The following is a 13,940-nucleotide window of genomic DNA, read 5'->3' as shown; positions in this document are numbered from 1 at the left end:
GTACGTCACAACATATTTCCACATTGTCAAAGCAAATAAATAGATGTGGCCCCCTCGTGGGCTTTTGGCAGTAAGATTGGAAATGACAGCAGTTACAGGACGAGGTGTGGCCCATGGCAGTGTTTATGAGGCTTTCAGTTTACAGCTGATTTAAAGTTGTCCGATCAGTTTTTTTGTTACACTCCAGCTGATGTTCTGTATCATGTTACTGCTCACAGAGCTGGAAACACGTGTGAGCCTCTCACTGACTCGCTGCGAGCCGCCCGGCAGGTAAACATGTGTTAGTGATCATGAGGAATCAACTTTATGGACAGTTTAACTCGACTGACTGGAGGTGAAAGGAAATGGGACAAACCGCACATGGTTCTCTATCTTCTGTCTTCTTATTTCCTGCAGCTGTTTTCATAATATCATCGCATACATGCAAGAAGTAGAGACTTTATTTGAAGTTGCATTATTTTCTGTCTTTCCTGCATTGGACTGAACTCTGTTCCATCCTTCCTTGGCTCGTCAGTGTATGTGGATGTTACCTGTCTGTTCAGTGTGTACACAAAGTATCTAAAGGGATGTGTTTGTAGCTGTTGTCTATATTGATAGAAACCTTAGTCTGTCACTCGCATCCCTGTCAACACACAAGCAGGAATTTAGCTTGACCGACTGTCTATCTGAGCTTTGTGTTTTATACCCAGCAGGAGAAAACGCATGGTGACGGCTGGTGATCCCAAGGGAGCACCCAACTGTTTGTATGCTCTTTAAATGACCAGATTGGCAAATGCTTAACTACTTAGCCTTTGTTTTTGTTCAATAGAACAGTGACTAATGGTTAGTTAAGTTATCAGCGAATGTATAAATTAATTGCAAACAATAACAAATACGCTCAAAATGGTGCTTTCTTCTTGTTTACTTGGTCTGAGCAACAACTTTTAAAGCAGAATTCATTGACATTGTAGCCACCTGGGGGCAGCACTATGAGCTGAAACTTGACTCTGACATATTGTATTATCATTTTATAAACATTTTAAATGATATGGTGAATGTGACAGTATTATACACCTACCAGACATATGCTGTATCCCAATTCAGTGGCTGCAACCTGCGGAGCTGCATTTAAGTTTGGGTTATAGTGTTGCAACTAAGCTGTCCCATTGCAAGGGCTCCTTGAAGTGCATCTGACAAATTTCAGAGTAACGAAGGATACAACAGATGAATCTTTCTCTGGCCAACTTATTTATGGAGTCATTCCACGCAAAGCTAACAAGCTAGTTACGCAGGGGACCAAGCTGCGGTTAGTGCAGGGGCTCAAAGTAGCCAACAATTCAACAGCAAGGCTGGGACAAGCTGATGACGCAATGTTCTGTAGACCAGACTGATTCATTTTTCTATTCTTCCTACAAAGACCCTTCCTTTGTAGACCAAATCCTCCAAAGGACATGACTCCTGAATTGGGAAGCAGAGCACATAAGCTTTCATTCATTGTAATGTCAAATTAATATAAATACTAATTTTAGCTACAAAAGCTGAGAGAGTGATAATGTGAGTTAATAGTTCTCTTAAGGATTGTCTTTACAAGTAGCACCCATTTGACACATCATTAAAATCAAATATTGATTACGGATGTTTGAATTAATATCCTTGTAACTACCTATGTGAGCATGTCTCAAAGGTTACGTCTACGACTCTATCTGCTTACTTTGTGGAGTTGTACAAGTTCAAGCTTGGTAAGTTTGATAAGAGGCAGGTATGAGCTTGAATGGTGGGAGCATTTTAATATGCACTGTGCAAGCCAGCTGGAGCAGCAGCGTGATAAAGGTTTTGTTTCCACCGTCACCTCATGAGAAGCGGAGCATCAGGTGGGTGTGAGAGGGGAGAGGCTCTCCCTGCTGACATGCATTGCAGGGCTGGGATTGTCTGTGATTTAGTCCAGCAGATATTATGAATTGCAGCTTTTGTCAGAATTGTTTAGGAGCATACTTGGCATATAACAAAACGATGATCAGCTGTGGACTTTGCAGTCCTTTGTCAATTAACCATACTGCTCATGTAAGCACAATTCGGCTGCAGAAATCCCTTTTCAATCCATGCCTGTCTTCTAATGAGATGGTTGAAGTGCTCCACATATCAACGTTCCTCTGAGAAATGTGTAAAAAGAGAATCTGTGCATGTAATTTAGGACACAGAGAATTCCTTTTAATTTGGCATACCGCTGAGGCTTGTTGAGAGCTTCTTTGAACTTTCACAATGATTTGCATTGTAGGCATTTGAATTAAAACTTGTTTTCACTGGGTTTAGATTAGCAGGTCAAATGAGTAGGATTAAAATGCACTGTGCTGTCGTCATCTAGCCGATGGTCAGTGAGTGACCTCACTGTGTGTGCACGTGTACCACATTTCTGATTATGTATTCTGCAATCTGCATGTCCACGCAACAAAAGCAGTGTTTGTGGAAATGGTTTAACATTGTTTAAAGACTGTTCCAGTATGTTACAGCCTGCGTGTTAAGCAGTTTTAGCTAATCTAACTATGATGTAATGGTGTCATTCTCCTGATTGTGGACAAAGGTTTCCAGTCAGAAGAAACTAGGGCTGGGTAATGTGACCAAATATCATATCAAGGTAAAACATTTCATATCAATCATCTGTGAGTGTTACATTATTATTTCTTCAAGGAATAAAGACAGATGTTTGCTCCTCAGTGTTGGTTAACTCTTTCTTATGACCAGAGAATGATAAACTATTAATAAAAAGCAAAACATTTTACAAATCTGAAGTTGATCAATAATGAAAGTCCTCATCATAATATTGATGAATATCAGACTTTTATTATATTGATGTTATGAAAATGATGTTACAATTAATATTGACATAGTTAAACTGACCAGCCCCAGCTTTAAAAACACATCCTGTTTAATTTGAATGTGTTTGTTTTGATTTAGTTTGATCTATCTGCTTCTGTGTCTGTGTGTCTCCTGCTCTGTTATAAAGCTGTTTCCAGCAGAGCACTGTCCACTACTTCTGCCTTGCATGGAAACAAGGGGAATCTCCCCTAAGCTTAATAAGTTTCATTGTAGTGATTTCTCTATCAGATCAGAAATTCAGACATTAATACTTGTGCAAACTCACTGACATTGCTACATACAGTATGTAGCATTTACCTCTAATGGGCCAAATACTGGACTAGTTCTAGGTTCTGGGTTTTAAGGAGTGGGGTGAAAGCATAAATAATAAGCCAGAGATCAGGTACTTTAAATTCAAAGCCGGCACTTTACTGAACACACTTAACAAATAACATAATAAATAAAGTATATATCATAAACATAATAAACTTAATAAACATATACACACATAATTCAAACAATAAAGGAGGGGTTAGACGAGTGGAGCTCTTCACTCTTCTTCCCTGTATTCTCTTGTTCGGTGTGATAGTCTTTTCAAAATAAAGTTCCGTTCAAAATCCTTATTTAGTTCAATTAAAAAAAAAGAAAATGTTGATACTCCTACCACTCTGGCAGTGAGTAAAGTCCAATCCGGGCAGTGGCAGAAGTCCAGTCCAGGTTGAAAGGGATGGTTGATTCAGCCCTTACGACCGGAGTCCGCCGATCTTCTCGCTCGCCATCTTGTCTCGGTTGCATTGTAGTGATTTCTCTATCAGATCAGAAATTCAGACATTAATACTTGTGCAAACTCACTGACACTGCTACATACAGTACCTTTTTTTATTACTTACATTATTATATATTTGTATATGCCCCACCATGACATTGAGCTGTAAATCATTTATGGTCGCTGTGGACCAACCCTATAAGAAGTGGAATTCCCCTCGTAACCCAATAATGAGGAGATCACCATGATTCATGTGTCTGAGGTGTGTGCACTGTATTTGTGTCTCTGTGTGTGTGTGGTCGTGCACATGTCCACCATGTATAGACAATGGTCATTCTCTGCACAGCTGTTGATGTAGTGTTTCCATGGAGATATGCTGCACAACATTACAGCAGGGGTCTATAGCGTGTGTGTGACACTCAGAAATCTTTTCTTGTGTTGCAGAGGGTGAAAGGTGACGCTGCCTGGGGTTCATATGCTCACAGGTACGTACAAGCAGTATATTCAGAGGGAAGGTTTATTGGAGAAACTTGGGTGAATATATGTCTCGTGGATAGAATAAGAGCTAAGCGTTACTTGACAACTATAATTTAGCACTGATATATGATTTAGTTATTATAAATGTATAGAAATTGTATTTTGTAAGCGTAAAGCAGAATCCAGGTTCAAACTGAACAGTGCACAGATTGTACTGACAATGTGATTTTGGACTTTTATTGAGTCTGTAAAACCTTCTCTCTACTTACCCCACAGCTGTAAGTGTGTTAAATGCATCAACAAGAAGTTTGTTTAAAAAGTTAGATACAGAAAATGGTTGATCCCTGGTCTTCACACTGCCTACACTCACTTGTGCTTGCACTATAGAGACTTTTAATCTGCAGAGAACTCTCTTGATGTTGTTAGCTTATTGAGCTAACAAATAATTGATCATACATTTTTAGTATTGATCTAACACAAACTATAAATAAGTTGTAGTCTGCAACTACTACTACTACTACTACAATCAATGTCCATTTGGTAGTGAAATTGTGCTGAGTGAATTCTGTGGTACATTTTTACGCCTGCATCTTTTTCAACTAATGATATACAACTTACCTTTCAGCTTCATTATTTGTGTTGTAATGATATTTGAAAATTGTGACATATTATTTATCCCTTTTCCCTTATCAAACGCTTCTTTAAAAACTGACGGTAAACATGATTATTGATTCTGCAGATAATTAAATTACTTTAACTCAAAAGTGATTTATTAACGGTGGTGAAATGATGTTAAGTCTTAAGACAGTGTACAGATATATGAAACCACAACAATAAACTACAACAGCATTGATGTGGAACTTTTTTCTTTCTAAGAATTTGCTTGTATATAGGTGGTTCCCCTTCATATTACTAGTTGACACAAAATACAAAGTGTACCTCAGATAATCAATGAGAATTTGGATGAAGAATTCAATTCAGACAACAGCTTTAAGATTTCAAGAGTTGTCCTAGTTTTCTGCTGAAAGACTGAAGCCGTTGCTCCCGTCAACATCCCATTAACACAAAAAAAATCCCAAAAGGAAACAAAGCAGTTCCTTTTCACCTTTGTGCTTTTGTGAATGTGTGTGTGAGTGTGTGTTTCCTGGCCTGTGTGCATGTGTGTTCTGTGTAAATTACCACAGTCTGTGCAACATCAGTTTAAAGCTGAACTTGCACTTGCAGAATAGCATCTTCTCAGTGTGTGAATACTTTAGTCTGAGCGAGACATAGCATTGGGGTGATCTCATAGGACTCAGGGCAGATACGGGATCTAAATAATACTGTAGAGCCTTTGTCTGGCAGCAGGCTGAGTCAAGCCCTCTGTGCCATCCCGGACTTGAATAAATGAGATGAAAAATGGGGGAGAGACGGAAGAGAAGTTGAACAGACGGACATTGCCCCCATCATGAGCAGTTTTGTGACCTTTGACCATTGACCGAAAGCCATGTTGAGAGAAGCAGATGCACATTTTGCAGAGCGTAGCACTCTGACCAGTGTTACAAATTTGTGCACATATACAGTCTTGTGTGCTACTATTCCATGATTACACCACCTCTGCTCTTATTTCAATGATTTACCTGCTTTTCTTTGGTCTGTGGGAACATGAGTATGTCCCAGAATGAATGAATGAATGAAAAGAAAATGGAAAAGGAAAGAAAAGCTAGGAAATCCCCTTGAGAATTCCTGATCCTATCGGGCCACTAAATGGGCACACTGACCAGCTATTGACATGATAGGCAGGAAGTAAAGGATTTACAGAGGGCATAAGATTTTGAGAGGATAAATGAGCACAAACAATGGAACAACACATTCTGACCCAAATGTCTTTGTTTCAAGGCATTATGAGCTTTAAAAGACTCCTTATTGCCTGTTTTTACCATCACATTATACACAATGTTGTTGTTTTCCATAGATGACTCAAGAAGCCCCACCACGATAATTGAGTTGATAACATTTCTGTGTGTTTAGGCACATCAAAAGCTTCAGTGCTCCGTTGCTGGCCTTCAAAGGCCTGATAATGATTAAACAGGTGATCAGGGAGTGCACCAACCCATAATTCTCCCACCCAATCACCATAGAAACGTCCCAGCCGTCTGAGAGGACTAATGACTTAGACTAGATTAGTCTCCCTGTGACAAGCTCATTAGAGCGGCCTAATTAAAGGGAGAGAGGATACACGTTCAAGCTAGAAATTAGTTCTAGACGTTGACTGCAGGATGCTTACACACCTCATTTACAGGATGCATACTAATGTGTAAAAATCCATGCATGCATTTAACAGGAATATTTGAAGTAAGACACAATGCTCCGAATTATTTAAGATAATGAATTTGATGTTTGCGTCTAAGAAATCAGTTGTGCCACTCAATAATTTGGGTCTGAAGTCAAAACAAGGACTGAATACTACCTGTAGTATCCACAAAGCAATCCAAAGCATATATATCCATGGACAGTTCTCCTCTCTACACTGAGTAAAATAGAGTGTGGTATCTGCCGACTGTTTTATGATAACCTGAAGCATCTTACCGTCTACAATAAAAACAGTGGGCATAACATGTTTTCCCCCTCTCGCCTCAATTTGTGTAACTTTACTACTCCTCCAAACCAAATAAGTTTTTCCACATGTGCCCCTCACCTGCTGCTCGTCTCCAGCATGTTATGTAAAGGGCATGTGCTCTTGTCTAAAATGTCCACCCACATGATAAATGTCCACGTCGAAGCTATGAAAATGGAATTCACATTCTCAAGGGGGACTATACTGCAGTAGCTAAATAAAGCCTTGTAATAATGGTGCGTTTTAAGAGATCCATTATATTGTCACACCTTTGAAATACAGTTGTAAAAGTAGTCAGTCAATTGTATCGAGCGCAGGATGTAGACAATGCGTTGAGAATAGGGTCACCAGAGACGGCACAGTAAAAGTGGGAGTGGGTCAGCTGACAGGAAGAGGAAACAGAAGGCTGGAGGTGATAGGTGATGTCATCAGCAGAGGGAGGAAGCTCCCTCTCTATAGGGAGCACATGGGGCATCGCAGTAAATGTGGCCAGCCCATTATAGGAGAGGAAACAAGTTTTGTTGGCAGCGTGCTCAATGAGACTGAAATCAGTTTGTGAGGGTTTTCAGCTGTTGGCTTATCACAGTTAGAATGGCCTTTTAAATGTCCACTCTGATGGACTCAACCTTATCTCTGTATATTTGATTGTTTGACAAGACTGTTATTGTCCATCCACATGTGTTCGCCATTTTTTTATGTGCTTCTTATTTTTTCATTCTCCTGGGAATCACTGTAATTTCCTAGACGAATAAAAAATATATTAACAAAAAGGCAAAGTGCCAGTAATAATAATGAGTGGTTTTCAAAACAGCATTAACTGTTTGTTTGGGGTCAATGGAGAAAAGCTGCAAACACTGCCCTGCCATATTGTTATATTTTAAGTCAGTCACTGCGGTTACATGTGTCCGATTGAAACCCGATTTCTGGCGTTGTCGGGTTTCAATCGGAGATCCATGTCATGTAACTCCACAAATCTAGCTTTCTTGTATCCGACTGAAGTCGGATAACCACCCCCAGATAAGTAGATCGGATCTGGCTGTATATCGGACAACGCGCGCATGTAACTCTGGAAGCTAGACAACAACTGGAGAAGACGTCTTTGCGCATGCTTGAGATCCTGCCCCCCCTCCTCCCTCCCTCCCTCCCTGGCCGTGACCCGGAAGTCGACACGTAGATAAAATGTCGCTGCCCGGTGCCGGCCGGCACTCGCCATTACCATTCTAATCAAATGCGCCGTTTGCATTCGCAGTACTCCTAGAGTAAACATGCACAACATCATGTAGAGGGACGTAGCTTCACCTTGCTCTCCGTTCGTCATCTTTCTCGCATGCTGAGTTGAAGGCTGTTGTTGTTTTTGTGTTGCTAGTGGTGACGAGGTCAAGCGGAAATGGCAGGATCACCACTAGCTGTAATGAAAACAGCGCCACCTATCGTAGCGGGGTATGAAATGCTTTCGGACAAGAGTCGGATTTCTCAGTGCCATGTACCCTGAGATAGAGCAGTTAACCCCCCATCATGTAAACGTAGTGAGTGTGATGTCAATTGCCTGTTTACTGATTTAGCAGATGTGGAGCAACATTAGTTTGCCCTTGGAGTCATATCTCAAGCTGGTTAGTTGAGCCGTTTTCAGACAGGAATTCCCAAGAATGTCTGCACAACAGAGTTTGCTTTTCACATATAAAAAAGATTATCCACTTTGATGAGTTCACAAAAACAAGAAAATCTTGAGAGTTTTCAGGCGAAGTCCTGAGTACAGCATGCAGGTAGTAGGACATAAGACCAGCATCAGCTCTTGTCTCCATAAGCTCTTCAATCTCGTTCACCTTCCAAGTTGACATTGTCTTATTTTCATCCTTAAATTAATTTTTTGTTTTGTTTGCATCCGTCCCCTGTTAGAAATGTCATCAACTTGCCAACTCGCTCACGGTGAATCGTCTGTACGTAATCCTTCTAGATTTTAACATGGGCTCAGTTGAACATTCTCCAGAGTTTTTACTAGGAGGATGGCAGTAAAGACTCTTGAGAATGTCCGCTGCAATGACTCTGACATTTGAGATCTCACTTACTCATGATAATCTCAGATTATCTAGAGTTCAGTGCAGGTCTGAAATCATCTTTATTGTCCTGGAAGGGGAAATTCAGTTTCACAACACTTCATATTTGCCTTCACTAACCACGTCTCATGAAACAAACAGCAACACACACCATCATTGGAAAATATGGACACTAACAAACAAGGATTTCTCACATTAAACATTGATGGACAGTACAGTGATTGGGTACAGTCTAACATGCTGCTATGGCTACAGGTACAAGGGTTTTGCCGAAGAGGACCCTGTTGCACCATATCTAGTTAGTTTGATCCAGTTTGGGAAAGAGAGTGTGTAGAAGAAACAGGTGGAACAGTTAATTGAATGGGTTGGATGAGACTTTTGTAAAACAGTAGAAGAAGAACAGGGGAGACGAGTCCTCAAAGTTTGCTGATGACCTTAAAGTTTGTCGATTCTGTCCGATATTCTCTTGTTTTAACACTGTTTTGTTGTCAACCAATTTTTGAGGGAACTTTCTGACTCTTTATCTAAATCCTAAAACAGTTTTGCTAATAGCGATGAGCAGTGGAGCAAAACAGGACATTAACAAGCAGTGGGTTTATTATTACAAGCAGGCCCTTTCACGAACATGTCGTATTTTCTCAATTGTTATAATTAGAATGTTGAATGTAGTAGGTTAAAGAAATCTGAGGCGATCATTAAAATAGCATCTGGCTCTCATCATCCTACTTAAATCCGGGCTAGGTTGATGACTTCACTGAGCAAACAGTAGCCAGGCATAATGTCAGTCAGGTCAGAGATGCAGTCATCATGCTGATTTTTATCATCTGACCAATGAACCAGAACGGTTTCTGTTTACCTTTCACGGGCTCCGCAGATATCAGAATGCCCAGACACGTTTAGTGCTGGGGGAGAGGAGACACGTCACACTGGTGAAATGCCTGGAATCTGAGTGGGAGGAGATTTCATCATGATGGGGCACAGGCTGGTGAGAGAAGACATCGTTGGCACAGCTCTTAATATAATTAAAAGACTGTGGCCATCTGGTTTAGCTCACCTTTGTTAGGGTGCTGGCTCCACACACACCTTAGTGATCTAAGCAGAGCCGGAGGGGTGTGATAATGCCTGTGGTTTCTGAACCGGAGATATGACATCTCCTCATCTACGTCTCTTAAAGCTGTGATTCAGCTTCATGCCCCAGCTTTGATGACTGAGTTGGATGGCGGTATTAAGATAACTCTCACACGGTATGAAGATAACATTCAAACCTCTCCTGTGACTTGTTAACATGACGGGAAAGTCGCGGGGTGGTATTGTTCAGCTGGCCTCTGCAGTGATGAGACAAAGAAAGTCCCACACTGTGTTTGTGGACACCTCAGAGTCTTCAACCTGCAGCGCTCTTTCATGTCGGATCAGGTTGGGAAATGGCTGCACTGTATACCCAACGTGTCCAAAGACAATAAGGAAGAGGAGACTTCTCAGAAAACCCCAGCAGTTTTCATTAGATACTGATCTCTTGTGGATTCACAGATGGTACTTTGAGGTTCTCACAGCAGCTTTGTCAAACAGGATTTACCTCTATATGGTTATATTTATGTTTTTTATAACCTCTATGGAGGAGGTTTTGTTTTTATCTGTGTTAGTTTGTTTGTTAGCAGGTTTTCGCAAAAACTACAACTGATTTCAATTGAGGGGGGGACGTGATCCAGGGAAGTTTTGAACATGCTCACACATTACTGTATATGCCACTATATTAATGTATAGTGTATATTATATCTGTACAGGACAATAGCGTCTGTTTAGTTCCACAGAAAGTCCCTTCTCTCTCTTTCAGACCCAAAGTTAGGTTATAGATAAAGGGTCAACCAACAGTACATTGTAGTGTCTACGCTTTGCGACTTTCATATCTTACTCAGATGAGTCAGACAGAGAGGCACCAACTTCAACTCTCACCAACTTCAACTCGTTTGAGTATGTCATCAGAAGCAAGATGTAAGGACACAATGTGATTCAGAAATACATACTTCAGACTTAACTATCCAAAAGGATGCGTACATCTACATGTAACACAGAGTGACAGCAATTCTAGCCAGTCATGGATGTGCTGTTGGAATGGTTGACACAGGGTGAACGAGATATACACTTGGAGGGGTGAAGAAGGAAATGTCAACTAGGCAATGTGTTTTTACCAACCACCTATCTGGAATACTTCAATATTACTCATGAGTTCTACAGTATTTACCCAGTAGTAGTAACGAGAGGTAAAGTGATGTGTATTTAACAGAGTTGTATGTTTTCTTGTCTCCTCTGGGTATTTACTGTCCTGTGTGAACTCACAGCTTTGCTGGCAGGATCACATTTAGAGGAGAGGTTTGTCTGGGTGTGTCTGTGGCATCACGGTTTTGGAGAAGTTGGGAAACACCAAACAAGCCTCATGGAAGGTCTGATCAGTGGAAATTAGATAGTAGGAGGACTTCCTGCATACATAATTCGGAAGTGAATTTTCCATCATCTTCACTGACAACCTTGGGAGTAATATTTGTAATCCTCTGTAAGAATGTATTTTCTGTGTATGGTGGTATTTCTACATTGTTCTTCTCAATGATCACGGTTAGTTCTGTATCATGTCTCTTTTTGTTGAAAAGTATGTTTTATAATAAGTCTAGTATAGGATGCTGAACATTAGTTTAAAGTACCAATATGTGGAATGTCTGGTCACATTTGTAGTCTGTTTTTACTTTTTTGAAACGCTTCATTGTCTTTTATGAAGTAAAACAAAAGGGTTTTGCAGAAAAGCATGTTTATGGTTTTGAAAATGAGGCATCATTAAAGAAGGGCACAAAACAATGGATGGAGACAACTTTGCTATTTTCAACTTAATTGTAATTCATCCTGTTGGAACCTTACAGCGCCTCAGCATGTGGACATGTTGCAATCTCGGAATAAAAACCAGAAATGTCTACTGAGGAGATAGTAGGCCTGGCCTGTGAGTGAGGGTTACATGTACGCAGTTTACTCTGATGCACATTGTAGTCACTGTAACTTCTGTGACTCACTTGCTAACTTCTGGCCACAACATCGTCTCTGCTTCAGCAGTGTATGACTCTTCAGCTTGTGAAATTGTCTGTGTCCTCGCAGGCAGACAGGTCGGTTAGTGACAGACAGGTACGTCAGGACTGAACGAAATGATTGTTCATGTTTATTAAGTCCGGTGAGGGCCACAGACACCTGTTCTTTTTTCTTTTTTCTGTCGGGCAACTTAATTTATTAATCACTCCTGGAACGTGAAAAGGATTTCAACCGATAAGATAAAAGGTTTTTGAGAACATAATTACCAACCCCGCCTTCAAGGCTTTGATAACTGAGCGACAAATTTAATTTTGTTGCATCTTGTAAATCTTTGACATGAACTGAAATTGTGTAAGAAAATTACAGAGATGATTACATTTTTTTATATGCCGTCTCTCACTAAAGTAAAAAAAATCAAATACTTGTCGTGGCACTCCTGGGCAACCACCAGCTGACTGTTTCCACTATGCAGCTGATGTATAGTAAAAGTCTCCACTCAGGAGAAGCAGTCTAATTTGTCAATGTGCGCTTGAGGCTTTGTTTGTGCAACGCTGGTGCCAGTGTGATTGAAGGCAGCATGTCACATCGTGCTGGGACACACGAGTCTGCCCTGAGGCAAGTCAACCAAGTGTAACTCCTGAAAAGTCTAAACTTGCCTTTACCTACATCGCACAGCCTTCACTCACTCCTTTATCATCCACTTTGTGTTTTGAAAAAAATGTATATACTGAAAGGATCAACTGCAGCTTGATTTAAATAACGTTGATAAGGCTGCTGTACCAACGCCTTACTGGTTGTGTCGGTGGGTTCACTGGCATCTTGTGGACGACAGACTGTGTGTACAGCTAGTTAAATGTTAATAAAGTGCACTGAGGGAAAGAATGTGAAGGAATAAAGAATGTGAGTTAGCTATTAGTCCACATGTGTGTGTTTACACAGCAGGCCTTTCCCAGGTGCTATACGATCCCTAGGATTACAGCGGAGGGGGAGGGTTCAATAGAGCTACACAAAACACACAGACACACAAACACAGAGCACCACCACCTTCCTACCCCACCAAAAGAAAAGAGAGGTGGGGAGATAGAGTGTGGGAGGGGATGGAGTGAGATAACAGATCAGAGGGAGGAAGAGAGAGGTAAGGGGGAGTGTGTATGCAGCAGTAGGCAGCTCAGCTTCAAACCAAAGACTAAACAGGACACAGGCACACAGTGAAAGGCTTTGGATGTGGAACATCTCCTGCAGTAGCTGTGTGTCTATGAGTGAATGTAATTTTTTCTCCTCCGGAAAATGGTGGGACTGTCATCCACTGCTGTTGAGGGTGAGTGTAGAAAGTTTTTATAACTCATCACGTATTTGAGCTGTAGGTAGATTAAGCTGATGAAGGATTGTTGAAGATATGGAAATGTATACCCAACAACGTAAAGATGTAGAAACTGTTGAGAGGTCAGGTGATGTTTACTTTGTGCCTTAACCATCAAGCCAGATTGATAAAATGCCAAGAAAGGCTGTAATCCTGAATTGTTGAGAAAGCAACAGTTTGCCATCCAGATTTCATAATGCAGTATTGAGATTTGTTTTAAGCCTCTAAAGACTTGTTTTGGTTTGCCAATTCTATGTGTGGTTAGCTGGTATGTCTGCCAGCAACATTATTGTGAAACAGGGCTGTGGAATGAACACAATTTGTCACTTTAGACACGCATGGGAAACTGTGTGCCTGTGTGTAAAAGAGATAAGCTCAGCATGCACGAGAGTCACCCTCATTGAGGTGGCATTATGTGTCATATTATTGGATGTGTTAGCGCAGGTGCTCAACTCACTGACATTATCCTCCTCCCCCTCCTCCTCTCTTTCACTTCCTCTGAAAGTCTTCTAATGCAAGCCTCTTCTCTAAGTCTAAACTCTGAGTCTGCACTGTTAAACTAACTACTCCCTCTGCTGCACACACACACACACACACACAGATGCACTTTGCAGAGTCTTGCACTATTAACAAGGTGAGGAATGTGTCTAGTGTTTAACAACTATTGTCAGGGAAGTGTAAGGAGGGAAATGTGTCAATGCTTTGAAAAGCTTTCTACATTCCCGTACCCATCTTTTGTAGTGTTAGGCTGGAATATCCCCTCATAATGTTTTTGTCAATGGTTAAAAG

At 40.8% G+C, this 13,940-nt stretch overlaps 1 protein-coding gene across 2 annotated transcripts in view; it reads left to right on the top strand.

Moving 5' to 3' along the window:
* afap1l1a (actin filament associated protein 1-like 1a) overlaps nt 1-13,940 on the top strand; it is a 28,133-nt gene that overhangs the window by 673 nt on the left and 13,520 nt on the right. Inside the window, exon 2 of one of the 2 annotated variants that reach the window (XM_061079327.1) lies at nt 4,043-4,083. In XM_061079327.1, the coding sequence (XP_060935310.1) occupies nt 4,074-4,083 (10 nt within the window). In that variant the 5' untranslated portion in view covers nt 4,043-4,073. Of the gene's footprint in view, nt 1-4,042; nt 4,084-12,917; nt 13,110-13,940 lie in introns of those variants that run through there. The other variant, XM_061079326.1, reaches the window with a different exon arrangement.

The sequence above is a fragment of the Limanda limanda genome, chromosome 10 (assembly GCF_963576545.1).
Source record: "Limanda limanda chromosome 10, fLimLim1.1, whole genome shotgun sequence".
Lineage (NCBI taxonomy): Eukaryota > Metazoa > Chordata > Actinopteri > Pleuronectiformes > Pleuronectidae > Limanda > Limanda limanda.
This window is presented reverse-complemented; position numbering and strand designations above follow the sequence as displayed.